Source organism: Zonotrichia leucophrys, chromosome 5, assembly GCF_028769735.1.
Source record: "Zonotrichia leucophrys gambelii isolate GWCS_2022_RI chromosome 5, RI_Zleu_2.0, whole genome shotgun sequence".
NCBI classification, from domain to species: domain Eukaryota; kingdom Metazoa; phylum Chordata; class Aves; order Passeriformes; family Passerellidae; genus Zonotrichia; species Zonotrichia leucophrys.
This window is the reverse complement of record NC_088175.1, coordinates 61,429,157-61,456,127: the sequence shown is the minus strand read 5'-3', so window position 1 is coordinate 61,456,127 and position 26,971 is coordinate 61,429,157. Positions and strand designations below refer to the sequence as shown.

At 52.6% G+C, this 26,971-nt stretch overlaps 3 protein-coding genes and 1 non-coding gene across 6 annotated transcripts in view; 1 reads left to right on the top strand and 3 right to left on the bottom strand.

Annotated features, from left to right (window-relative positions):
- FANCM (FA complementation group M) overlaps positions 1-4,574 on the bottom strand; it is a 58,047-nt gene extending 53,473 nt beyond the window's left edge. For both annotated transcript variants that reach the window (XM_064715997.1, XM_064715998.1), the window contains exons 1-4: positions 4,071-4,574; positions 2,846-3,018; positions 1,909-1,986; positions 1,279-1,437 (exon numbers count right to left, since the gene is read on the bottom strand). In XM_064715997.1, the coding sequence (XP_064572067.1) occupies positions 1,279-1,437; positions 1,909-1,986; positions 2,846-3,018; positions 4,071-4,500 (840 nt within the window). In that variant the 5' untranslated portion in view covers positions 4,501-4,574. The remainder of the gene's footprint in view (positions 1-1,278; positions 1,438-1,908; positions 1,987-2,845; positions 3,019-4,070) is intronic.
- Positions 4,575-4,589: 15 nt separating this feature from the next.
- FKBP3 (FKBP prolyl isomerase 3) lies at positions 4,590-9,650 on the top strand. The gene is made up of 7 exons (XM_064716003.1): positions 4,590-5,024; positions 5,125-5,226; positions 5,303-5,410; positions 5,900-6,035; positions 6,873-6,940; positions 8,600-8,697; positions 9,423-9,650. Exons 1-7 carry the CDS (start codon positions 4,914-4,916, stop codon positions 9,475-9,477), a joined length of 678 nt encoding a protein of 225 aa, XP_064572073.1. The 5' UTR covers positions 4,590-4,913; the 3' UTR covers positions 9,478-9,650.
- Positions 9,651-10,487: 837 nt separating this feature from the next.
- PRPF39 (pre-mRNA processing factor 39) lies at positions 10,488-26,971 on the bottom strand. Of its 2 annotated transcripts, XM_064715999.1 has the most exons (14): positions 26,881-26,971; positions 22,727-23,076; positions 22,237-22,362; positions 21,482-21,600; positions 20,564-20,731; positions 19,817-19,973; positions 18,865-18,972; positions 16,897-17,061; positions 16,462-16,588; positions 15,734-16,002; positions 15,009-15,193; positions 13,721-13,795; positions 13,072-13,192; positions 10,488-11,187 (listed from the first exon to the last, which is right to left on the bottom strand). In XM_064715999.1, the coding sequence occupies exons 2-14, from the start codon at positions 23,054-23,056 to the stop codon at positions 11,137-11,139; spliced, it is 2,001 nt and encodes a 666-aa protein (XP_064572069.1). In that variant the 5' UTR covers positions 23,057-23,076; positions 26,881-26,971; the 3' UTR covers positions 10,488-11,136. The 2 variants fall into 2 exon arrangements, with proteins under 2 accessions (XP_064572069.1, XP_064572071.1); XM_064716001.1 differs by lacking the exons at positions 22,237-22,362; positions 22,727-23,076; positions 26,881-26,971 and adding an exon at positions 21,728-22,184.
- On the bottom strand, positions 15,565-15,650 carry LOC135449281 (small nucleolar RNA SNORD127). Its single transcript, XR_010440707.1, has one exon. It is a non-coding gene; the product is annotated as a small nucleolar RNA SNORD127 (small nucleolar RNA).

The following is a 26,971-nucleotide window of genomic DNA, read 5'->3' as shown; positions in this document are numbered from 1 at the left end:
TACGAAAGCCAAATGTGAAATGGGCCCCTCAGGCCCCAGAGGCTGAGGGCCAGGAGCCCTTTCCCCACGTGCTGAGGGCTCCAGGAGTGAGGCTGGGCCTTGGCACCCTCTGCAAACCCTCCCTGCAGCCCTGGCTGTCACTAGAAGCTGTGTTCTCCAGGAAAGCAGCGGCACCTGAAATGCAAATCCACAGCAGAGGAAGGAAACAGAAAGCACTGCAGGGCTGGTGGAGCCAAACCAAGGTGCTCACCCACAGCTTGAACCCCAAAACAAAGCCCTGCACTAACAGAGCCCTCAGAGGCACCTGCAGCAATGCAAAACTACTGTGAAGTTTCTCTCTAGCACTGGAAGTTCCTCATTTAAACACTCTCAGGTCCCTGGGTTGCAAACATCTGATGCACTCACAAGTTTGCCTTCCAGTGCTCTTCACACAGCTACACCAAAATCCATCAATTTTAACCAAATTCCCAGAATTACCAGGTTGGGAGAGACCTTCAGGATCATCGAGTCCAACCCCAACAGCTCAGGCTTTGTTAAACACACGTGCTCTGAGGCCAAGAGTCTGATACATAACTCAATCCTAACCTTTTATGCCTCTAAACACAAAAAGAGCAGATATTTTACACTTTCCAGACTGGTGTTTTATGGAACATCATTTACCAACAAGTATCCTACTGGGAAGGCACAGATCACTAAGTTACAACTGACAGACAAACAGCTCTGGTCCCCAAAAATCTCTTTATATTTGGGCAGTAAAGATTGGTAAAAAAGAAAAAGATGTCATCATCATAATAGAAATAGGCCAATAAAAATTAATACGCCAAATAAACCAATTTAAAAAAAAACCTCCAGGAGAACTAATTACACTTACAGATGACTTAAAGCTTATTCTAAAGAATATTCTTAATCACAGAAAATGTTCCAGGCCACACACAAATTCCTCAAGGCATTGTCAGTATCTTAATACTGAGTTCAGCCAAATGCAGAAACCTCAGTTTAGGTCTGGGGTCCATTTTGCAGCCTGCTGAAAAAGGATGAGGAAAATTCAATTCCAAGTTTTCCACCTGAGCTTTCCAAGTTACTGCAAGGTAAAAGGTGCCCCTGGTGCACAATGAAACTGCAGTTCCTGGAGTTGAACCCATGGTGCTTAATTTACCCTATAATCAAGGTTAATTACACAAGAAAGTGTTGTCTTTATAAACACTGCAAGTCTAGACAGAGATGATAAAACATTTCCTGTCACTGGCCACTGACCAAAAAGGAAATGCAGCCACTCACCTTGATGTAAGTGTTCTGAAATTCTACCAGTTCTTCCCCAAGTGGAACTACAATTTTTTCCACTTGTCTCTCGTGAGAATAAGGCTGAATTTCAGGAGAATCTTCAGCACACACCTCTATCCGAGCAATCAGCAAGTTGGAAATAACTTGTTGCACAGCCTGGTAAAGCCATAAAAACAAAGTAACTATTTCTGTATTTTAGCAAGGGTTACATAAAATCGCAAAGAGAAGACACCCACTACCTACAATGAAAAAGAAAAGGTCAGGAAATAGAATTCCAGACTTGGGGACTGGAAAGGAACTTTAAATCCCATTCCACCCTGCCATGGCAGGGACACCTCCCACTGTCCCAGGGTGTCCAGCCCCAATGTCCAACCTGGCCTTGAGCACTCCAGGGATCCAGGGGCAGCCACAGCTGCTCTGGGGATTCTGTGCCAGGGCCTGCCCACCCTCCCAAATCAATAAAATGTGGTTTACAGCATGAGAAACTCCAAACCTCATCAAATAATGGACTGTAAATTGATTCAGTCTAGGTGTGCAATTCCTCAGGGGCCTGCAGAGGCTTCAGGCAAAGAACAGAGCTCCCACCCAGCCCTGACTGTTTAAAGCACAGCAGGAGCTGTGGCTCACCTTGGTGTCGCTGCCTGGGGTGGCACTCAGCGCCAGGACCCGGAATTGGTTGGTGTATTTGCTCAGCTCCCTCACAACCTGAGAGCAGGAAAGCTTCATTAATGCCCTGAGAGGAGATTATTTCCTTGTGCAAACTACAGCAGTGAAAATACCCACTGAGTGGGAAAGGCTTAACAAAACACTCCAAAAATACTGAATCCCAGAACGGTTTGGGTTAAAGGGACCTTAAAGATCATCCTGTTCCATCCCTTGTCATCCACAGGGACACCTCCCACTGTCCCAGGGTGTCCCAATGTCCAACCTGGCCTTGGGCACTGCCAGGGATCCAGGAGCATCCTGGAAACGTACCAAGAATAACCTGGAAAAATTATGAAATGATTTCTCACTTGATTTAACAAAAGTATTGACAGCCCACTAATTCAGGTGAGCTGCCAAAAAGTGAGTCTGAAGATAAACTGTAAAAAATGTAATTCATGGATGATTAATCCTATGTAATCTGAAATCCACAAATATCCAGTAAATTTCTCCAGTGTACCAAAGTAACTTTTAGGTCACCTATTGCTCTCAGGAGATTAACCCTTGATAATGCAACAAACTCTTGGCAAATCAACAGAAACAACAAATTTAAAAAGAAATCCTGAACTGAATAAAGAACCTTACAAAAACACTGGTTTTTTAACATTGCCCAGCCAAAACTGTCTTTAAACCAAAATTACAATTTAATGGAGGCACTGAAAAACATACCTTACAGGTATTATTAATAAACAAGGCAATAATAACACACAGGAATGTTGGAGGGCTTTCAAACAAAGTTAAGGACCTCAAGGACAGCAATCTCCCCCCAGCAATGACACTGATGCTTTATGGAGATCCTGTAAACAATTTTGGGGAAGGCTTTTGTGACTGGGAGAGAAGAGTGGGGTGGCTCCAGCCCTACCTGGCAGTAGGCATGATTGCCAAGGGCTTTGTGGGCTTCATCAATAACCAGGCATTTGATCTCCACAGCAGGACAGGTCCCACGAGAGAGATCATTGACCATTATCTGAGGGGTGAGGAAAAAGACTCTCTTGGTGTTCCACAGCTCCCGGCGGCCCAGAGCCTGGGTTCCTCCTGGAAATCAAAGAAACAACATCAGGGAACTCAGAGCAAGGTATCTGACAGTGACAGGGCTGGCAGACACATAAAATCATGGGATGCTTTGGGTTGGAAAGGGACTTTAAATCCCACCCAGTGCCACCCCTGCCATGGCAGGGACACCTCCCACTGTCCCAGGGTGCCCCAATGTCCAGCCTGGCCTTGGGCACTGCCAGGGATCCAGGGGCAGCCACTGCTGTGCCAGGGCCTGCCCACCCTCACTGAACACAGAATATTGACAGAATATTCACAGAATCACTGGGTTGGAAGAGACCTTCAGGATCATGGAGTCCAATCCATCCCCAACAGCTCAGCTCAGCCCTGGCACCCAGTGCCACATCCAGGCTTTGTTAAACACACTCAGGGATGGGGACTGCACCGCCTCCCTGCACAGCTCTTTCCTAATATCCAACCTATATTCCCCTTGACGCAATACAATGACTAGGAAGAGTTTTTTGCATTAAAAAATTAAATCCAGAACCATGGAAATCAAGGCTGGGGAGCTCAAGATGCCTTTTAGATGCCCACTGCCCTAAACATCATTTAAAAGACCTCTGGGAAAGGTCTGGGTCTAAAAACAGGTTATGGGTTCAGTCATTGAGGCTGTTACCACAGCGAGGAATAAACTGCAGCTCAGGGGGCTGCAAAAACTTCATAAAAAGGTGAATGGAAAGTGACAATGAAAGTGACAATGAAAGTGACAATGAAAGTGACAATGAAAGTGACAATGAAAGTGACAATGAAAGTGACACGGAAAGAGACAAGGGGATGAGAAGGAGGAGCAGAAACAGCTCCAGTGTGGGTTTAAAGAGCCATTATTCTTTGGCTTCAGCATCGCTCTGCGTGTGCAGAGACGTGCCCGCTGTGACCCACAGGGCTGCACCGCAGCGCTTCACCCTTTATACAGGCGACCTGTGCTTTTAACTACGGCCAAAGCAGCACTCAGCCCTTCCAACACCTCTCACGTTTTATTTTTCCCCTCACACTGTGTGTTTCCACGCCGGGCAGCCCGCGGGCAGCGGCCGTACCTGTCATCTCCGCCATGTCCCGGCACGGGATGCCCATGACGCGGCCGCACGCCTCCATCTGCTGAGCCACCAGCGGCTTGGTGGGGGCCAGGAACAGCACCTTGCCCGAGGGGAACCAGCGGTAGAAGTTGTACATGACCACGGCGGCCACGAAGGTCTTGCCCAGCCCGGTGGGCAGGCACACCAGCGTGTTGGCCAGCAGCGCGGCGCCGGCCATGCGCTCCTGGTAGGGGCGCACGGGCAGGTTGGTGGGGTAGATCCAGATGGAGCCCGCGGCCTCGCTGAAGCCCTGCGGCGGGCCGGGGTCGGCCGCGGCTGCGGCTGCCAGCAGCAGCTCGTCATCGCTGTCCGCGGCCGGCTCCCTCCGCTCCGCTCTGCCCTCAGGCGCCCGCCACACCTGCAGCAAAGTGCGCTGCCGGCCGCCGCTCATCCTGCCGCCATCTTAGCCTGCCTCACCGCCACCGCCGCCGCTTGAAACCGCCGCCGAGAGGGACGGAGCCGCCTCCCGGCCCTCCTCCCTTCTCCCCCGGCCCTCCTCCCTTCCCCCGGCCCTCCCCTCGCCCTGAGGTGCCCGCCAAGCCCGGGGCAGGTCCCGCTGCTGCCGCCGCTGCCCTCGCTCAGGGCGTGCTCCAACAGCCCCGAGGCGGCGCCATTTTATCTCTCCCTCGGCGCCCCTCCCCGAATTCCCGCTGGGAGCTCGGCCGGGGCTGAAGGGGACGGTCGGGAAGCGCCTCCGGAGCCTCCCCTTCTCCCCCAGCCCGCTCCCCGGCCCGCCCCTCTCCCTGCCGGGCGGATCCCAGCCCTCCTCCCCGGAGGAGGAGCAGAAGGGAGGCGGGTGGGAAGATGGCGGCGGCCGCGGGCCCGACGCAGCCCTGGAGCGCCGAGGAGCTGCGGAGCGAGGCGCTGGCTAAGAAGGAGATCATCAAATTCCTGCAGGAGAACGCGGCGCAGGCGGTAATGGCGGGGGATAATCCATAATTTGGAGCCATGCGGGGGAGGTTTGGGGTGTTTTGGTTGTTTTATTCTCCTCACGCTTGGCGCGCGTGTCCCGCAGTTCCTGGCGGAGCACAAGCTGCTGGGGCAGGTGAAGAACGTGGCCAAGACGGCGAACAAGGAGCAGCTGATCGCGGCTTACACGCAGCTCTTCCACACGCAGGTGAGGCCGCGGGGATGGAGCTGGGCTCGGGCAGGGCCGGGGCTGTGCGTGCGGCTCCTCATCCTTCCCCCCGCAGCGCTTCAAGGGCACCGACGGCGCCGAGAAGGCGGCGGAGAAGGCGAAGCCGGCCAAGGCAGAGGAGGCCAAGGGGAAGGCGGTGAAGGCTGAGGAGGCTGTGGAGGAGGTTGGTGTGATGCCCTCGACTCGCGTTTTTCACCTGGAAAATCAAATTATGCGGGTGGATTGTCTCGGGGTGAGGGTTAGGGAGATATCAGGGAAAGGTTCCACTATTCCAGAGGGTGCTGGCACTGCCTGGGCTGCCCAGGGAATGGGCACGGCCCCGAGGCTGCCAGAGCTCCAGATAAACTGCCAGGGATGCCCAGGGTGGGATTGTTGAGGGTCTGAGCAGGGCTGGATGGTCCTTGTGGGTCCCTTCCAGATCAGGAGGTTGTCTGATTATAAGTCTTCAAAACCTGCTTACAGTAAGAAATCTGATGTTTATACCCAACCTTAACCTTAAGCTGCATTTTCCACAAATGTTGCAGCCCTGCAGTAGCATGAACACACCATTCATTAAGTGTCTTTTTTGGTGCCTTAAACTCAGTGGTTGTTCAGTCTTGGATATCTGAGATTGTTTAACCCACCAGTCATAACTCTCTTTTTATAACCTTAGGGGCCACCAAAGTACACAAAATCCATTTTAAAGAAGGGAGATAAAACCAACTTCCCGAAGAAGGGAGACACTGTCCACTGCTGGTACACGGGAAAGCTGCAGGATGGGACAGTCTTCGATACCAATATTCAATCAAGTAAGGTTATGGGTACACAGATGTGCAGACAAACTCCTGGGGTTGGTTGCAAATGCTCCTAGAGGGAATTACCCGGGCTCCTCCAGCAGATGAGGGCAGGGGTTTGCCCCCGGGAGGTGTTTGTGGGAGCATTCCTGACAAACAGCTTCATCATGGTGCTGCTGAGCGGCCCTGCAGCTCCCGGATCCCGATTTTCCATGAGCTAGCAAGGGCAGTATTTTAGGGCTGGCTGGTGTCAAGTGACACGGCTGCATCCTGCCAGCCCTGGGAATGTGGAATGCAGGGAGTCAGTCCCCCGGGGAGATGGTGCCTAGAGAACTCCTGCACCAGCAGTGTCCTCAGTTTCTCTAAATAAACACACCTTGGGGCCACTCTGTAGTAAATCTTTACATATGGAGGCACTGGAATGAGAGGGGTTTGAACACTCTGGTGTGCAGTTTTGTGACAGATCAGAAATGGTGCAGTACTGGAAGGGCTTTCCCAGCAGTGCTGTCCCACGCTCAGGAACAGTATTCCAGAGTCACTGTAATTCCTCATACTTGTATGTTCCCTGTTGGCTTTTCTTGGCTCCTTAATATGTCCATAACTTGTACAGTCAACTTGAGTAATTCAGGAATGAGCTTTTGGGGTTTGAAAGATGCTTTGGTGCAGTTTCAACATGTAATGATGTTTTTAGTGCACAGCTTTAATATTTCCCTTGAAAATCTGATATTGGGCTAAAAGTAATATCAGAAAGCAGCTATTTATATAAAGCATTATTGCAATGGCAGTTTTCTACAGAGGTGTGCAGTGTGCTGGTGTGATGTTGAGGCAAATGAACACAAAACTCTTTTCCAGGTTCAAAGAAGAAAAAAGCAGCCAAGCCCTTGAGTTTCAAAGTTGGTGTAGGAAAAGTGATCCGAGGTGTAAGTAAAGCACTCAGGGCTCCCTGCAGTCCCTGGGCAGTTCCAGTCTGTGCTTTGGGACAGGGGTGCAGTTTGTGGGCTCTCTTTCTCCTGGGGGCAGATTGAGGGATTGCACTGGGAGGATGGAACATTGATCCTCAGCCATTCCCTCATCAGGCAGAGCTTGGAACACGGGCTCTGTTCCCTGGGGTCAGCCCTGGCAGAGCCTCACAGCAGCTGAGACCGATGGCATCCCAGGCTCCATCCCTCCATCCCTGTGTGCATTCCTTGGGCTGGACTCTGTGCCAGGCCTGAGCCCCCTTTCCATGGGGAAACTCCTGCTGTGTCCAGCCTGGGGCCGTTCCCTCTGCTCCTGTCCCTGTTCCCTGGGAGGCCACAAGGGCCCCTGAGCCCCCTTTGCTCCAGGTGTCCTGGTGTGGGATGTGGCTGGAGCTGGGCAGGGGCTGTGTCCATGGGCAGGGCTGCAGGAGCAGCAGTGGCCCAGGTTTATCCCTGGGTTTATCCTGGGTTTGTGGGTGCCCCAGGTTTATCCCTGTGTTTATCCCGGGTTTGTGGGTGCCCCAGGTTTATCCCGGGTTTGAGGGTGCCCCAGGTTTATCCCGGGTTTGAGGGTGCCCCAGGTTTCTCCCTGTGTTTATCCCGGGTTTGTGGGTGCCCCAGGTTTCTCCCTGTGTTTATCCCAGGTTTGTGGGTGCCCCTGGTTTCTCCCTGTGTTTATCCCGGGTTTGTGGGTGCCCCAGGTTTATCCCGGGTTTGTGGGTGCCCCAGGTTTCTCCCTGTGTTTATCCCGGGTTTGTGGGTGCCCCAGGTTTCTCCCTGGGTTTATCCCGGGTTTGTGGGTGCCCCAGGTTTATCCCGGGTTTGAGGGTGCCCCAGGTTTATCCCAGGTTTGTGGGTGCCCCAGATTTCTCCCAGGTTTGTGGGTGCCCCAGGTTTCTCCCAGGTTTGTGGGTGCCCCAGGTTTCTCCCTGTGTTTATCTCGGGTTTGTGGGTGCCCCAGGTTTATCCCGGGTTTGAGGGTGCCCCAGGTTTATCCCTGTGTTTATCCCGGGTTTGTGGGTGCCCCGGGTTTCTCCCGGGTTTGTGGGTGCCCCAGGTTTCTCCCTGTGTTTATCCTGGGTTTGTGGGTGCCCCAGGTTTATCCCGGGTTTGAGAGTGCCCCAGGTTTCTCTCTGTGTTTATCCCGGGTTTGTGGGTGCCCCAGGTTTATCCCGGGTTTGTGGGTGCCCCAGGTTTATCCCGGGTTTGTGGGTGCCCCAGGTTTCTCCCTGTGTTTATCCCGGGTTTGTGGGTGCCCCAGGTTTATCCCGGGTTTGTGGGTGCCCCAGGTTTCTCCCTGTGTTTATCCCGGGTTTGTGGGTGCCCCAGGTTTCTCCCGGGTTTGTGGGTGCCAGAGCCTTCCCTCAGTGGGCACAGCACCAATCCCTGGGCACTCCCTGGAAGGGCATCCTGAGGCTGGCAATGCTGATGGGACGCGTTCCCATCGCTCCCCGGTGCCATCCCAGCGCGGGGGCACAGGTTGCTGTGTGGGGCTGTGTGGGGACAGGGAACACCCCCGGGGTGTTGCACAGGGCTGGGGAGGTGCCTGGGGCCCAGGAAAAGCTGGGAAGTGCCGTGGCCGCTGTCCCATCCCTGGCTGGAGCTGCTCTGCCGTTGCAGTGGGACGAGGCCCTGCTGACCATGAGCAAAGGAGAGAAGGCGCAGCTGGAGATCGAGCCCGAGTGGGGCTATGGCAAGAAGGGGCAGCCCGATGCCAAGTATCCTTCCACGGCCTGTGACTGCCCAGGGAGCCTGGCAGTGCTGGGGACAAGGAGGGACAGAGCTCTATGGGATGCAGGAGAGGGGTTCACTTGTTACAGCAGGCTCAGGATATTCCCACTCGGAGTTCTGGGCACTTCCTGGGGGAGCAATTGCCCTTTTCTTCTGGAGAATAACCCATGCAGGGGGAGCCTGCTGCTGTTTTCCACCTGCATTTTCATCCCAGCTGCTTGCAAATGCTTCTGCCTGATGGGGATCCTCACCAGTGCAGGGAAACAGGAGCAGGGAGTTACACTTGGTTCTGGGGTACAGCTGCAGTAGGGGGTGCAGGAGTGATCCCACAGTGTTTCATGCAGCCCTGTTTATTTTTGCCAACCCTCCCGGAGGAGGAGAAGGGATTGTTCTGCTGTGCTGGAATGCTGTGATCTGAAGGGCTGCCTGGGCTCAGTGGGACAGTGTGAGCTCCCCAGGCCCTGCCCCACAGCTGCAGACAAGGCTGGGCAGCTCAGGGCAGGGCAGGAGCAGCAGCTGTGCCGATGGTGGGGCTGTCCCTGGCTCCCGACAGCTCCTGCTGGGCAGCAGCTGTGGCTGGATTGGGTGTCCCACCAGGTCAGGGCCATGCCAGGGCCAGGGGAGAGGCTGGCGAGCAGCTGGGCACTCCCTGCCCAGGGAGGGGTCACTGCAAGGGCCCTTTGCTTTTTGTTTCCTTAACATTTGCCAACAGGATCCCACCAAATGCAAAACTCTTCTTTGAAGTGGAGCTGGTGGATATTGAGTGAAGAATTCCCTGTGCTGCTGGGAATCCATTTCTGCCACAGAGAGCTTCCTGCTGGCCTTGCTGTAACTCCTGGCTCCGGTTACAGCGGTGCCTTTGTGGGGATGAGTGCTGAGTGTTGTCCCTGCCCCGCTGCTGTAGTGACAGCCCCACCACTAAAGCAGAGTTTGTACTTGCCAGTGCCTCCTCCCTTCTTTGTGTCTGTGCTCCCCCAGCTCCTCTGCGGGCACTGCAGAGCCCCCGGGAGCAGCAGGGCCCACGCCCAGCCAGGGCTCCTTCCCTCCTGTGGAGCCCAGTCCCACGGCATTCCCATCCCACAGCGTTCCCACTCCACAATCTCACAGCATTCCCATCCCACAGCGTTCCCACTCCACACTCCCACAGCATTCCCATCCCACAGCGTTCCCACTCCACACTCCCACAGCATTCCTGCCCCCCAGTCCCACGGCATTCCCATCCCACAACAATCCCACTCCACAATCTCACAGCATTCCTGCTCCACAACCCCACAGCATTCCTGCTTCACAATCTCATGGCCCCACAGCCAAGCCAGGGCTCCTTTGCCCCTGTGGAGCCCAACCCCACAGCATTCCCATCCCACAGCGTTCCCACTCCACGCTCCCACGGCATTCCCATCCCACAATCCCACTCCACAGTCCCATAGTATTCCTGCTCCACAACCCCACAGCATTGCCTCTCCATGATCCCACAGCATTCCCATCCCACAATCTCACAGCATTCCTGCTTCACAATCCCATGGCTCCACACCCAAGCCAGGGCTCCTTTGCCCCTGTGGAGCCCAACCCCACAGCATTCCCATCCCACAGTCCTACAGCATTCCTGCCCCACAATCCCACAGCGTTCCCACTCCATTTATTTGACAGCAGCTCTGCTGGCAGAGATCTGGGTGTTCCCAGGTGTCCCTGTGCCACAGCCCCTCCTGTGAACACCACCAGAGCTCAACTCAGGCATTCTGTTCTCTCTCCTGGCTGGAATGAGGCAGTCCAAGAAAGCTCAGAGCACTACTGAATTCCTCGCTTTTATTACAAAAATGGGAATGATCACTTTGATCAAAATGAAAAAAGTTTTGCTCACACCGTGTACATGAAAAACTCTAAATACAAAACTCATCCCGAACACAGTTTGTGCTTTTAAAAAAGAATGAAGGTGGTTTAATCCCTGCCCCTCCCACACTACAGAAGCCGTGTGGCAGCTCTGCCAGGGCCCCAATCCCAGCACAGCCCGGCCCTGGCACAGCTCCCTGGCATTGGGCTGGCAGCGGGACAAGCCTTGGCTCCAGCCCTGGGCCAGGGCAGGCAGCACAGCAGCTCTGGGGCAAAACCAACCCAAACCCCCACAGCTTCACCCACTCAGCTATGGAATCATGAGACCGACGAGAATTCTTCTGACACTCCATAAATTAGTGCAGGGAATTAAAAAAATCATTTATGGTAAATGAGAATTGTACAGAGACCATTTATCAGTTACCAGCACACGAATCTTGCTTCACACATACCCCGTGAGCAGCAGCTCGGTTCACATGCAGAGGACCAAAAGCAGGTGGCACAACAGTTCCTTCACAGCCCAAAATTAGAAAAATATAATTTTTTTTTATTCCATCTTTGTTGAAACTGCAGCACAGTGAACTCCACTCCCTCGGGGATCAGGTTGTGTGGTAATACTGTCCGTAATTCCAGGCGTTCTGGTAGTTGTACTGGAACCAAACACAGCAGCAGCATCAGGCACCAGTCAGTCCCTGCTGGAGCCCCTGGGGCAGCACAGCCCCCCCAGCCCCTCTGTGCCAGCACAGCACCCTGGGAATGCAGGGCAGCAGTGCCATTCCCTAAGGAACAGCACCCTGGGAATGCAGGGCAGCAGTGCCATTCCCTAAGGAACAGCACCCTGGGAATGCAGGACAGCAGTGCCATTCCCTCTGCACACCCTGGGAATGCAGGGCAGCGGTGCCATTCCCTATGGAATGCAGGACAGCAGTGCCATTCCCTAAGGAACAGCACCCTGGGAATGCAGGGCAGCAGTGCCATTCCCTGTGGAATGCAGGGCAGCAGTGCCATTCCCTGTGGAATGCAGGGCAGCAGTGCCATTCCCTGTGGAACAGCACCCTGGGAATGCAGGGCAGCAGTGCCATTCCCTATGGAACAGCACCCTGGGAATGCAGGGCAGCAGTGCCATTCCCTGTGGAATGCAGGGTATCAGTGCCATTCCCTATGGAATGCAGGGCAGCAGTGCCATTCCCTATGGAATGCAGGGTATCAGTGCCATTCCCTGTGGAATGCAGGGCAGCAGTGCCATTCCCTGTGGAATGCAGGACAGCAGTGCCATTCCCTGTGGAATGCAGGGCAGCAGTGCCATTCCCTGTGGAATGCAGGGTATCAGTGCCATTCCCTGTGGAATGCAGGGCAGCAGTGCCATTCCCTGTGGAATGCAGGGCAGCAGTGCCATTCCCTAAGGAACAGCACCCTGGGAATGCAGGGCAGCAGTGCCTTTCCCTAAGGAACAGCACCCTGGGAATGCAGGGCAGCAGTGCCATTCCCTGTGGAATGCAGGGTATCAGTGCCATTCCCTGTGGAATGCAGGACAGCAGTGCCATTCCCTATGGAATGCAGGGTATCAGTGCCATTCCCTATGGAATGCAGGGTATCAGTGCCATTCCCTGTGGAACAGCACCCTGGGAAAGGCAGGGAAGGCAGGCAGGGGTGGAGGTCCCACAGGGGGCTGCCACAGGACACATCCCCAGCACAGCAGAATCAAAACGTCCGGAGCTGGGAGGGACCCACAGGGATCAGCCAGTGCAGCCCCATCCCTGCACACACCCCAACATCCCAGCCTGGCATCCCTGTGCTCCTGGGGCTCTGGCAGCCTCGGGGCAGGGCCCATTCCCTGGGGAGCTGTTCCAGTGCTTGTTCCACCCTCTGGGGGAGAGCCCTTCCCTGATCTGCAGCCTGAGTCCCCCTGGCCCAGCCTCAAGGCTGCCATTCCTGCAGTGCTGTGTGTGAAGCTCAGGGCACTTTTCCTGGCCCAGGATGAGACTGCTCCCACTGCCTGACTTGGGAAGGAATTCCTGATCTGGCTGGGGACAATCCCAAAGCAGGGCTACCCAGGGCTTGTGCCCCAGCTGTACCACTGCTCCCCCAGCTCTGGGGGCTCGCCACAGTCTGAACAATGCTTTTCATAAAACCACTTCAAAACTTCCATGGATTTGAAAAACACATGGCTGCGCCAGTAGGGACATGGGTCAGTGGGGGCCTTGTCAGTGCTGTACTGGATGGTCTTAGAGGGCTTTTCCAACCCCAACAATTCTATTCCAAGCTAAAATGCCCTGGAGGAAGAGCCCCAGAGCACAAGCTGATTTTGTACCAGCAGAACCCATTCCAAGGCACTACAGGAATCACTGCCTGGAGACAGTCACTCTCCAGGCACACAGGAAAAGGGCAGAACAGTTCCACACACCTCCCTGTGTGACAGTACAGCCACCAAACTGCTCCTTGCTCCACACAACAACTCTGAGCACTTGTGGAGCACACCAGGAGGTGCCAGCACCCCAAGAGCTGAGTTTGGAAGTTTGCAGGCAGCCCCATACCTGGTACCAGGCGTTGTAGTTGTAGGCAGCCTGGTTGACCTGCATGTCCCCGTCCATGAGCTGGGCCGACGCCAGCCCCGCCTCCTCCGTCAGCAGCTTCTTCTCGTCCGGCTCCTCGGAGCTGCAGGGGAACACAGCACACTCAGAGCAGAGCTGGGAGCCCAAACTCTGCTCAGCTGCTGCCCTGGCCCAGAGGGGTGAGGGAATTGGGGTCAGGGATGGACGGTTTGGGTTGTGCAGAACAGGCTGGGTTTAAAGCTGGTGCCCAAACTGAGACAGCAAAGGCACGTTCCTGCTTAGAGACTGAGTTACTTTACCAGCACTGTTTGGCTCAACTCAACAATCCAAAAATTTATTTTCCAAATTTCCATCCCTGTAAGTGTCCAAGGCCAGCATGGATGGAGCTCTGAACAGCCTATGGAAGGTGTCCCTGTCCATGGCAGGTTTTAGGGCATTAAAGTCCCTTCCAATGCAAACAATTCTGTGAATATTTAAGGCAGCACAGCTCTATCCAGTACACACTTCAGGACTAAAATCAAGTGATTCTGTTCTCCCATCAGTGGGTTCAAAGCTGACAAACACCTCCACTGCCAGACTAAGGGTGAGGCTGCTCCCTGCCCTGCCCAGGGCAGCCGGGCTCAGTCCGTACCCGTTCTCTGCTCGCCGCTTCAGCGTCTCCTGCTCCTTCAGCAGCGCCTGGTGCTCGTCGTAGGCATCCAGGAGCCTGGGGAGAGCACAGCCAGTCAGGGCCTGTCAGTACCTGAAACACCTGAGCAAAGCCTACAGGGAGCTGCAACAGTACAGCAAACTGCAATGTAACGCATTCTAATGAGTAATGAACAGGGGAAAGCCAACTTGGTTCTGTTCACAACAGCTCCAGTTCCCAACCTGCTCAACTTCCCTCACACTCCATGCAGTTTTTACCAAGCTCCTTCATAAAGAAGCTTTCTAGAAGTGATTTGTGATTCAGCTGCTCCTTCAGAGCCTGCTGGAGATGCCACCCACAGCAGCACAGAGATGTGGGACTCAGCATTTAAACACTGGAAATTATTCCAATCCCAAAGCAGCCTTTGCCCATCAAGCAGGGAAGAACAAGTGTGGTCAATGCAGCACAGGAGACTCCTGCCTAAAATTCTCACAAATATTGAATGCCCTCCCCCATGCAGCATCTCACAAAATCTGCAGCTTCTGACAGCGTGCTCTGGGATTATGCAAAAATTCTTTGTGTTGATCTGTCTCAGATCCTAAACTTGCACTGACTGGCTGCCCTGCAGAGGCAGCAGAATTTAAGGACAGCTATTGTTTAAAACACACAAAGCAGAAAAACTGACTTGTCATTAATCCTTCTGGGTTATTTAGCTGCAAAATGTAAATAAAAACAATAGACAATTAAGAGGAAAAAGATATTGTAGCATTGAACTAAAACTTGCATTTCTGGTGTATCCTCCCACAGAAGTGCACAGTCGTTGGTAGTGCTGAACACTGGAAAACCTGACCAGTGCAGTTTTGGAAACAAGCAGAGCTGCCAGGAACAGTCTCAAAGGACACCTGTGTCACAGAGTGTCCCATTCCTGTCACAGACTGTCCCATTCCTGTCACAGACTGTCCCATTCCCCTGGGAATGAGCACCTCCCTCCATAGGGCTTAGCAAGGGTAACCAGCCACAGGAAAACCTGGCAGGCAGCACAGCTCTGCTCAGTCAGGTGATGGGCACTCCAGATAAAAGGGGCAATTGTCTGAAAAGAGATTCCTGTATAAAAATCTATTCCTGGTTACAAATCTATTCCTGTTTAACACCAGGAGGCTGGTTTAGAAAAGCAGCTGTTCCTTACAAAGAGCTGATAAAGGAAATAATTGTACAGAATCCACTGACCCCACCCTTTTCCCAGCACTCTCCCAGGGACCCCAGTTTGGCCACTGCCCACAGGACATCTTACTTGTTCACATCAGACCCAAAATCTTCCAGGAATTCCACTTTTCTCTGAGAGAAGGTGATCCTCATTTTGATGGACAAGGCCCCATGGATGGCCTTGTCAAAGCAGCTCAGGATGTTCTCCTCGTTCTGCTTGAGGTCACCACTGTACTCCATCTCCAGCAGGTTCAGGTACAGTTTGGTGTTTTCCTGTGCAAAACAGCCATTAGGAGGTGCACACCTGACCCTCACAGCAGGTTTTTAACTCTGTTACACACCCCAGTTCACCCCATGAACACACACAATGACAGGCAATAAAGGGAATTTCCTCCCCCTGGGCTGGTTTGTTGCAGAAACACCAGAAGTGACCAACACCACAAACCCAGGTGCTGCACTTTGCTGGCAGCATCTGAGTGCCAGATATTCCTGTGCTGACACCAAACCACCAAACACTGCCCCACACCAATAACACTGAACGCACTGAGAACGTTTAAGATTCTAAAAATTAAAATAAAGGTGTAAAGCACATTGTGCTTCTGATGGGATAAGGGTTCAAACTTCCAGATTCCCAAGCTGGGACATGGCAGCATCAGTTTAGAGGGACTGTTGTCTCCATGCAGTAATGGGACATTACATCCAGTTACAACACCTGTCATCACTGCTGCCATGTTTCACAAAATGCTTCAGAAAGAGAGAAAGACACCAGGGTGGTTTGAGGTTTGGGTAAGAGAGTCGAGAGGGAACACATACTTTGTCCAGTTCTATGGCTTCTGACAGCACTTTTCTTGCCTTTGGCAGGTTTTTCTGCACTTTGAAGAGGTGCCGTGCCAGTTTGATGGCATAGAAGGAGGCTTCACTGATGGACTTGGCATTCCTGACAGCATCTTCCAGCAGCTGCTCTGCCTCCTCCATGTTGCCGTGCCGGCGCTCCAGGCTCACCCTGCGCAGGCGGATCATGGCCAGCCCCAGGATGCACTCCTCAAACGTCTTCAGGATCCTTCTGGCTTCATCAATGTTGCCTGCAAGAGCAGGGAGATGCTTTAGGACAGGGCAGACTCGCAGATAACTTTTATAGAAAATCTTTTCTTTAGGATTTTTCTCCTGAGGAGCTGGGAGGCCTCAGGAACAAAATGTAAACAATGGTTATCTGCTGCTGTGGGATGCAACAGGTGCATCTGGGATTGGTCTCATGTGGTTGTTTCTAATTAATGGCCAATCACAGTCAGCTGCCTTGGACCCTCTGTCTGAGACAGAAGCCTTTGTTATCATTCTTTCTTTTCTATTCTTAGCCAGCCTTCTGATGAAACCTTTTCTTCTATTCTTTTAGTATAGTTTTAATGTAATATATAACATAAAATAATAAATCAGCCTTCTGAAACATGGAGTCAGATCTCTGTTTCTTCCCTCATCCTGAGAGCCCTGTGAACACGGTCCCAGAGCTCCCCCAGCAGAGCCCCCTGAGGCAGGGCTGCCCTTACCCTGCTGCTCCTCGAAGGCTGCCCACAGCATGTGCACCATGGGCTTCTTGGGCAGGTGGATGGTGCAGGCCCTGCTGTACACGTGCCTCACGCCCTCGATGCTGTGGTTCTCCATGTATTTGGCATACTAGGGTTGGAAACAGAGCAGAGACCAGGCAGGTTAAAGCTTGTAGTTGTCTCCAAGAACACGCCAGAACGATAAAATTCTTTTGTTTAAACCCATTCAGCACCTTTATGGAACCACTAGACTAGTTTCTGTAAGGAAGGACGTAGAGAGGCAACGCAGTTGGCAAATGCAGCAGTCAAATCTGGTTGCAAGCAGACCATCTCCTAATGCAACAGATATAGTTATAGATGAACAACGTTCCACAGGGTACAAGGGTTAGTCACCAGGTCAAGGTGTGCACCAGCAGAGCCGTGAGCTGCCTCCCTTACCTTGATCCAGAAGTCCTCATAGAGGGCACATGAAATGACACATCTCTCAAAGAGGACCACGACTCGCTCGTGAGTGCCATTCTCTATCTCAAACTCTAAGTACTCTTTCCAGTTTTTCAGCTGAATTTTCTCCAGAGGTTTTACATGAAAGTAAGGCCTCTTGATCTGCAAGAGTCACAGGATGCAACTGGTGATTACAAACACACCACCAAGGGTTCAAACAATCAACAGCCACACAACCAACACTCAGTTCCTGCCACTTCAGTGACCAGGGCTCCTGGGACACCTCCTCATCTACTCAATCAAGGGTTATCCAGCTATGGATCAAGGGATTTTCTGCAGTGACATTCCAGGCTAGAAACCTCCTTTCCTAGAGAGCTTTTGGAGTGCAAGTGTTTAGAGATGCTGGGGGAGGAGCCAAGGCAGCCCAGGGTCAGTGACATTACGGACACACTGGACACTGCCCACATGCAGGCACACAGGGGAAGTGCTCACTGTGGGACAGCCAGCCCACAAATTCAACTCAGAACTTGGTTGAGAATCATGACAAGGAAACTGAACTGGACTTCCTATCAAATATTTACATCAATCTGGTTATAGCAAGACCACAAATTTAGCACCATTGTCTTGTTATTGGTGGCTGCAAGAGGGGCTGGGTGGGTCAGAGCTCAGCACAGAAAATTAAAAACTGCTCTGTTTAAATTGAAATTGCTTTGTCTGGCATCCTGCCAGAGATCCTCTGTTTTTGCTCATCATCTTCATTGCATTTGATTATCTCTCTCCTGTGCTGCAATTTCCTCTCAGATCCAAACCCATACAAATGGATGAAGAACTTAGAGTAATTAGGGAGAATCCAGTTCTTCAAATCCACCTGAAATTTAAAGCCAATCCCTCCCTTTATGCTCCTCACTGACCTCTGGTGTGGAACCCAACACCCTGTGGCCACTTTGCCCAGCTCACAGTCCCCCTCCTGCTGGAAGCAGCTCTAGGGAATGCCCAGCCCTGGGTGGGATCTGTGCTGTCCTGTATGGCCAGGCCGAGCTCTGCATGTGCAGCTGCCCCCAGCCCCTGGGGCTGCAGAGCACACACTGCTGGTGACAAGAGCACTCTGTGGCCACAAGGACACTCAGCTTCCCACACCTGCCCTGCCCAATGCCCACAGCTCCAGGGCTCTCCCAGGTCCCACAGGTTGGCAGCTTAAGGCTTCCCCAGGCAGGAATGTGGGACACTGCTCTGCTCCCTGCTGCCACGGGTCACAGGCACAGAGCTCACTGCCAATGGCTGAGAGCTCCTGGCCAGTCCCACCCAGTGCAGGCAGCACCCAACCCAGTAAAGAGTCTCTGAAAATCTGTCCCAGCTGGGTAACACAGTGGACTCTTTAGAATAAGAAGTAAATTTAAAACAAGGACCTTGTTTGCCAGGGAGAAAAATACAAAGACTGAGATGAAAACCTCCCATTGTATTTTTGAATGGAATCCAACCTAACTCTACAGCAAAAGCTGAATATTTGAAGTGATCAAATTATTAGTTTAGTTGAGTACTTTTAATATATTATACATAGGAGGTCCAAAACAAAAGCTACCTGATTAAGTGTGTAATGTTACAATAGAAAACCACAGGAGTTTCATTCTCCTCTGAGACCAGGCTTACCTTTCAAAGGGAGTCCCCTCCATCCCCTCATGCCTTTGCACCACCCCAGGGCATGAGCAGCACTAACTCCCAGGACTCACTGGCTTAGCAAACATTACAGCACCTTGCCTCTCTCCAAGCACTGCTCTGAGATCTTTACATCACCAGGTGCCTCTTCACAAGAAAAACGGCAGAGAAGTGAAACTGTTCCAGCTTTGAGTCTCTGTTCAATCCCCTCCCAGCAGTTTAAGTTAAGGCTGTTTCACACAATTCCCAGCTCCCAGTCCTGCTCCCTGCACCACTGCTGCTGCTGCCTCACACAAACCCCACCACACTTACCGCTTCCTCAAACGTCCACCTCTTACTGACTTCATGCTCGTTGTGGTTAAATATCTCCTGATGGATCTCAATGATTCTGTGCCTCATGTTCTCTATCTCAGTGATCAGCTAGAACAGAATGTCAGAACATGTAACACAAGCAGACATGGTACCACCTTTGTAACTGCCTCCTGTGCATGGATTCTCCCTGAGCAGCCAGGGAAGGGCTGGGACACTGCCTGATTGAGCCCTGGGCCTCAGCACACACAGCTCAGCTGGTGTTTATCCTGTGCTAAAGCTGGCTGGAGATTAAGGATGGATTTGGATCCAAGTCAGCCCTGGTTTCAGTGTCTGTGCTTTCACCATCAGCAATTCCTCTGGACAGCTCCAGGCTTTCCTAGGCCTGTAACAGTCTGAACCTGCCCAAGCCAGTGCTGGTGAGGAGCTTTCTTAGACCACAGATATCAATCTGCTGACCTGGAATTATTACTATTTGCTCCTTAGGTTTTGTACACCACTTCTTTCATTTTCTAACTCATTTCTTTAATGCTCCTGCACTTCTCAGCACTGGAAGGGGCTGTCCTGTTAGCACATGAGCCACAGGGCAGTGCAGGAGCTCTGTGGCCAGCCACAGCTGCAAACCGCCAGCTGCAGTGAACACCCTGCCCCATGATGAAGGACAGAATGTGCAGTGTCCACCCCGATGCAGAAGTGCATTGGTGGGGTCAGATGATGTCCTAGCCAGTGCTTGCAGGTTGGCACTGATATAGGTGCTAGTGAGCTTCATCTGGCACCAGCTCAAGTGACTCATGCCATGGTGGGAAGGCCTGGCCAGCCCAGGGAAGGACAGAGGTGCCTGTGCCCACCCCATGCAGGTGCATTGGTGGGGTCAGTGATGCCCTCAGTGCCACAGGGTGGCTGCAGTGAAGGCCTGGCCAGCCCAGGAAGGGCAGGCTGGTGCTGAGTGCCGTACCTTGGCAGGGTCGGTGATGTCCTCGGTGCCGCAGGGCAGCTCGTCCCCGTCCTCGCCGCTGTGGCCGCTGGCGGCCGCCAGCTCCCGGCGCAGCTGCACAAACTGCTCTGTGGTCAGGAAGTCTCGGGGCAGGTTGTTCTGGATGTGCTCTTTAAACCTAGCAAAAGCCACAAAGAGGCACTGCAAAGGGGCTGTTTCACGCTGCACTGTTGCCCAACAGGGCACAGCTGTAAATCCCAGGGGGTTCTGCTTTGCTCCATGGCCCCTGAGTGACACTGAGTGCTGCCAGCTCACAGCCACAACTGCCAGCACCCATTGCCCTCACGAGCGCCGTGTGCCAAAGGGACAGAACCCTTGCCGTGGAAAAGAGGTGGCAAAGGACAAAATCAGTTATAAAGGAAATAATTTATTTCCCACACCAAGAGATCTGGGGAAGACTGTGTGCAATTTAACTTAACCAGGATTCCTCAGTTAAATTGGTGCTACACCACACATGGGCACTGCACAAGTATTAAAGTCCAGAACTGCTCATTCTGATTTCTAAGACATCCTCTCTTCTCCCCCACACTTCCAAGGTCTGTCCTTATTCCACAACAAAACCTCTGAATGTACGTGAACCCAAATTCCTTAAATGTGCATCAGTACTTTCCAACAATCAGCCCAAGTGCCTGAGTATGTGAGTAAGTAACTACATAGGCCTGTTCCAAGCTCTTGTGCTCATGGCATTAACTGCCTGCTTTCCTTTACCTCTGGAAGTGATGGCTGTAGAGCTGCGTTGGGATTCCCAGGATGCGGTCATAGATGGATGTCACTTCCCTCAGGTTTCCCTGGTCATTTTCCCAGTTTATATACATTTCCCAGAGTCTGTCAGAGCGGAAATCTGTCCCAGCAGCCAGCACTGCGTGTTCATAGGCTCTGGAAAAGGAAAGGTTTTACACTGGTTTCTGGATACCAGGACCAGAGCAAGGAAGGAAAGTCCTGGCTCTTATTAAAGGTTATGAGCATCCTCATTTCCTTGAAACTAGACTTATATTAATTATTGACATACTTCAGAGTGTTTTCCAGATATTTACAGAAAGGTGTCTAGAGATTCCAAAAGCTCACACTCATTATTTTCCACCAGCACTTCCACAACTGAACAAATACAAGCAACAGCAGAAGCCACTGGCAGGAACACAAGATATGAGGAAAATACACAACCTTTACCACTTCTGTCTTGTACAGACTCCAAACCCACCAGTGCAGCAGCTTAACAGCCAAAAGCTGTGCAGCAATTCTGCAGCCTGGCTGAGATTCAATTCTAGTTCAATTAAGCCTTCTGCTCAAACTCTAGCCCAGCCCTTTAACTGGGTCCACTGCCAGCCACAGCAAGCAGACACATCCTAGGCATACCCTGGAAACACCAAGGAATAAAATTCCAGGATTCCAAATGCTGCACTAAGTATTTCTTAATATGTCTTCAGACATCCAGTCTGAAGCTCTCAAGCTTTTTCCTCTTGTACCACACTGCACACTCTCCCCCTTCTTATGGAAATTGGCTCCATCACCTCTTAATTTAAAAATCTTTAGAGTGACACCAGGTTGTTATGATTTTGCCTCTTGTCTTAAAAACACAATAACCTGACCCCAGCGATGTGTATGGGTATCAGGCTGCTCCCAACTCACCCCCTGATGGTACTGTTAGTTTCAGGATCAGCAGGGTCCAAAGTCTCCTTTAGGAAGTTTATATAATGTATCCAAAGATCAACACTAAGAGGAATTGCCTGAAGCCCTCGGCGATAGACCTATGAAGAGAACATGAACTGTACTTCAAATCCTTAATGGGGTCCTAAGAGAGAGGCAACACTGTGTTATCCGGTGAACCTTAGAAATACTAATTACTGGAATTTTGTTTAAATAATCTACCATTACCATTCGGGTGGAGGTTGGATAGAACATGGCAATGTTCTGATCTCCACGTGCAGAGTCTTGATCTTCAAAGCGCAGCGGTCCCTGCATTCTGACCAGGTTGTGTGGGCAGGCTTTGGGGTACAGACCATAGGGCACAGACCCATTAGAGCATCATTGACAGCGTCTGACCAAAAATGCAATAAGATGGAGCAATTGTGACCAGCAAACCAACTATTATTGTTTTGAAAATGAGTAATAAATGGAAGTGACAGAAAAGCCCTGCCCTACTTGTTAAGCTGCAGTGTAATACAGAGGCTTGCACTGCAAAGCTTGACAAACTGTAGAGGTTTAACGCACCTGCCAACAAAGAGAGAGAACATTAGCTCCAAATGCCACAGCTGTGACACGTGCAAACACGTCCCTCGAGCCCTGGCCGTGCAGGGCAGGCACTGGCAGCCCAATGACTCGCAGTGGGACAGTCATTGGTGGCTTTGGGACTGGTGGCAGCGCTGGCCCCGGGCCCTACGTACCTCGTCTGACTGCTTGACGTTGTCGTGGCGCTTCTCCAGGTCTGCGTACTTCTTCCAGTACCCATAGCAGTAGGGGTAGTGTGAGAAAAACCTGTCAAAGGCTTTCCTGGCTGCTGGCAAGTGGTTCTGTGGGAAACAGAGAGAGCACAATCAGGGCTTCCCTTAGCAACAGCCTCAGGCTATTTTAAATACAATTATTAACAATGTTAGAAACGCCTGGTGCTATTTTGACATTGACAACCCAGGCTACTGGAAGGTGTCCCTGCACATGGCAGGGGGGTGGAACTGGACGAGCTTTTTAAGGTCACTTCCAACCCAAACCATCCTGGCATTCTATGATTAAATGACAGCAGTGGCAAGGACAGCTGCCTTAAATCAGTGTCTGTGACAGCTTGATGTTCATTCTACATTTGCCACTGGAATTCCACAACTTTAGTTGTCTTTGTTTATTTATTTTGGGGAGCCTGAGGAGAAAGGGGCAGGTACTGACCTCCTGCTCTACGTACTGCAGTAGATAAACCCATCCTGTGAAATCCTGCGGATTGTCCTCTACTACTTTCCAAAACTTGTCAAAATCCGGAGGGAAGTCAGCCTCGATATCTGTGGTCTGTAAGCTCTCAATGTTTGGGATTTCGCTCTCCTGCGTGTTGTCCTCGTTGAGGTCTGGGGAGCTGTCTGGGGACTGCTCCATCTCGGTGACACTCATGATCTCGGTGCTGAAGTCCATGTGCTGCTCCTCGGCCGCGCTCCCGGCCTCGGGCTCCGCGCTCGCATTGCCCACAGTCGGCTGCTCCTCCTCCGTGCTCTCTGCGTTCTCCATGGCACCACAGCGACTGGATCCTGGGGGAACAGCTCCCTTCAGCACTCCTGGGGCACAGCTGGGCTCAGATCCCCAGCTCAGAGTGCCCACGGGCTCCAGGCATCCCTGCATGGCACCACAGCCCCCATGGCACCTGCCTCACACATCAGCCTGGCTCAACAAGAAAAATATTAACAGCAGAGATTTTCACATCTGCACATACAAACTGTGGATTTCTAAAAAACTACTGCAGGGAGCTACTGAGGTATAAAAGTGAATCACTACAGTTTTCCTGTAGGAGCCCAGTGGAAGTTTATTCTAAATAAAGAATTATGTTCTGTCACAGACATCTTTTCATGAAAAAGCCTTTCCTTAGAATTTTTTCCTCCTGAGAAGCTGAGATGCCTCAGGAACAAAATGTAAACATTGATTATCTGCTGCTGTGGAATGCAACAGGTGCATCTGGGATTGGTCTCTGTGGTTGTTTGTAATTAATGGCCAATCACAGTCAGCTGGCTCAGACTCTGTCTGAGCCACAAACCTTTGTTATCATTCTTTTCTATTCTTAGCTTAGCCAGCCTTCTGATGAAAACTTTTCTTCTATTCCTTTAGTATAGTTTAATGTAATATATATCATAATAAATCAGCCTTCTGAAATACGGAGTCAACATTCTCGTCTCTTCCCTCACCCGCAAACCCCTGTGAACACCGTCACAATGTTCAAATTCCACAGAAACATTCAGGCTGGAAAAGCTGTCAGAGACCATCAAGGTCCAAGTCACTCCAGCAGTGTCAGGGCCACCACGGACCCATGTCCCTCAATTTATTCAATTTTCCTACTCAGTACAAGTCAGTACATTCTTTGTGAAACAAACAGGTGTTAAAAGGTGCCCTCAACACCAGGCTAAAGCAAAGACAAGAATTCCTGTCAGCACCAACTCAGTCCCCATTAGTGATGTCCAAACACACCCAGCAGCACCAGAGAGACACAGAAATGCTGTGGCTGCCCCTGACCTGCAGCCCCTCAGTCCCACCACCCCCAGTGCCAGGCGCTTCCTTCTGGCCCTTGGGACAGACTCCTGTTCCTCCCACTCCTCCTTTGATGTCCCTGCCAAGAGCCACAGCCTGGCCCTGCCCTGCTGTGCCAGCACCAGGCCAGCCTGACCTGGCTGGGTGCCACCCAGCCTTGGCTGTGCCCGGCCTTCCCTCCCAGAGCCAGAGCAGGGACACTGAGCTGTGCCTGCTCCGTGCCCAGGGACAGCACCCTGCAGGACACAGCAGCCCCCAGCCCTGAGTGCAGCTGGAATGGAGCACAGTGCTGGACTGACACCCCAGGGACAGCACCCTGCAGGACACAGCAGCCCCCAGCCCTGAGTGCAGCTGGAATGGAGCACAGTGCTGGACTGACACCCCAGGGACAGCACCCTGCAGGACACAGCAGCCCCCAGCCCTGAGTGCAGCTGGCACAAAGGACAGTGCTGGACTGACACCCTCACACCCTGCACTGCACTCCTGGTTCCTCCTGTGCTCTCCTCCCAGCAGGTGGCAAACACATTTGGGATTTCAAAAAGAAAGCACAAGTGCCCAGCCCAGAACTCCCCAGAAACCTGAAGAGACAACACCCAGAGCACTCCCTTCACTTCAACAAGGGCATGGAGAAGACACCACTACATCCTGGGGTGAAGTTCCTGCCAGAAAGGAAAAATCTCTCTCCCTTATCTTCAGCAGCTTCAGCTCCTGGGATAACAGCTCATGTTTCCCCAGGAGCTCCCCAAGCCAAGGAACTTCGGCACAACGTCCAAGAGTCCACGTGGTCTACCCTGCAAGTTTTCTAATAAGTGCTTTTAAAGCATTTCTGCTCTCCATCATTAGGCAGCCACGGCTTGGAGCAGCCCGGGCTAGTGATGGGTGTCCCTGCCCATGGCAGGGGTGGAACTCGATGGCTTAGAAGTGTCTGCCAGCCCAAACCATTGTGTGCCTCTAGATTTTGAGAAAAACCCTCATCTGTAACATTAGGTTATACATTAAGTATCAAAGAGTATCACTGTGCCTTTCCCAGTGCAACAGGCAGAGATGTGAATCACTCAGAGGCTGCTGCACCTCTGAGGGTGCCTCGGTTCAGGTTCTAAAACCGAGCGGTAAGAGCAGGGAGTGACACAAACCACAGCCCCAACACCAGAGAAAACACTTTAAAGGCTCTTTACAGCTCTAAAATGTGACCTAACAGTGACAGAGGTAACTGGTGATGGGATGAGAGGAAATGGCTTCAAATTGCACCAGGAGAGGTTCATGTTGGATATCAGAGAATTTCTCCATAGCAAGGCTGTCCAGCCCTGGCACAGCTGCCCAGGCCACATCCCTGGGGAGGATTTTTCTTAAATCCCTGCAGGGATTTAAAGTGCTGTGCATGTGGCACTTGGGGACACCGGGTGGCCTTGGCTGCACGGGGAATGGCTGGATTTAATGAGCAGCCTTAACAATTCCATGGATTCTGTCATCGTTAGAAATTCACAACCTAAACTTATTCTGATGTTTAACAGATGTTTTCTCTCTCTAGCTGATTCAGAAGACATATTCCATCTTAAAAAATCAGCTCTCCAAATCCAGTTGTCTTCAGATGAGGAGGGAGAAGCTGAAGGGATGGGCACCCAAGGGATGAGCTGGTGAAAACTCACAAGGATCGGCACACGTGGCTCCAAACTGAAACCAAGTCTGTCTGACAGCTCTTCCAGCCTGATCCCCGGCATATCCCAAAATCTGACAGCAATCCATGGCTTAAACCAGCCAATGCAACAGGCCACAAAAGTCCAGGGGTGGGGCACACCAGGGAAACTTAATTCCGGGGTTTCCACCTTAATCTTAATTCCCCCACTTCAATTCCGGGGGTTTTCACGTTAATTCCAAAGCGTTTGACATCACACAGGCTAAACAACTGAATCAGAGTATCAGACAGCTACACACACACTGGTATTAAATAATTGATGCCAACATGTATTACTCAGCCTGGTACAAAAGACTGCTGTACACAAAACTGCCGCTCATAAACGTGAATGAGCGAATGGGAAACAAACAGGGAAGCTGCAGAGGAGCAGGAATGCGGAGCCTTATCTGAGCTCTGCCCAGAACGCTCCATTCACAGCCCGGATAAGGCGCTGCTGGATCCACCCGGGGCAGGGCTGGCGCTGCCCGGGCCCAGCGCGGCCGGGCCGTGATTGCGTTTGAATCACGGAATCATTCACTGGAAAAGCCCTTCAAGGCCATCGGGTCCCAGTTGTGCCCGATCCCCACCTCGCCACCAGCACAGAGCTCTGAGTGCCACGTCCAGGAATTCCTCGGACACCTCCAGGGATGGGCACTCCAAACCTCGCTGGGCAGCCCCTGCCAAGGCCTGAGCTCCCTTTCCATGGGGAAATTCCTGCTGGTGTGCACCCTGAGCCTCCCCGGCCCAGCCCGAGGCCGTTCCCTCTCCACCAGGGCCTCTCGGGGCCCAGGCTGGGCAATAACGTCACAGCCCGCGCGGCGCGGAGCGGCTCCGCCAGGGCCCGTTACTCGCCCAGCGGCCGTTCAACGCAGAGAACGGGGATACAAGGATACAGCACGGATACCGGGATGCACCCCCACGGCACAGTTCCGCTCTCGAGCAAACCCGAGGCCTGGCAGCGGCCGCGGGGCCCACACGGCGCTCGGAGCGCCCCGCGCGCGGCCCGGCCCGGCCCGGCCTCCGCCCGCCTCGCCCTCCCGCCCCGGCTGTCCCTCGGCCCGGCCGCTCCCGGCCGCTGTGGGAGCTCCCCGCTCTCCTCCCCTTGGCCCCGTGCCGCCGCAGCCCCCTCGCCCCTCGCCGGTACCTGCCGGGGCCGCCACAGCCGGGGCCGCCACAGCCGCCGCCGCCTCGCCCGGGCCTCACGCACCGCGCACGCGCACTACGCCCCGCGCGCG

Excerpts from the sequence above, each read along its gene's own strand:
- FKBP3 (XM_064716003.1), top strand. The coding sequence starts at position 4,914 with ATGGCGGCGGCCGCGGGCCCGACGCAGCCCTGGAGCGCCGAGGAGCTG. Across the intron at positions 5,025-5,124 it reads AGGAGAACGCGGCGCAGGCG|TTCCTGGCGGAGCACAAGCT; the intron begins GTAATGGCGGGG and ends CGTGTCCCGCAG. Across the intron at positions 8,698-9,422 it reads AAGGGGCAGCCCGATGCCAA|GATCCCACCAAATGCAAAAC; the intron begins GTATCCTTCCAC and ends ATTTGCCAACAG.
- PRPF39 (XM_064715999.1), bottom strand. The coding sequence starts at position 23,056 with ATGGAGAACGCAGAGAGCACGGAGGAGGAGCAGCCGACTGTGGGCAAT. Across the intron at positions 21,601-22,236 it reads ACGTCAAGCAGTCAGACGAG|GTCTATCGCCGAGGGCTTCA; the intron begins GTACGTAGGGCC and ends TTCTCTTCATAG. Across the intron at positions 17,062-18,864 it reads GGTGGACGTTTGAGGAAGCG|ATCAAGAGGCCTTACTTTCA; the intron begins GTAAGTGTGGTG and ends TGACTCTTGCAG.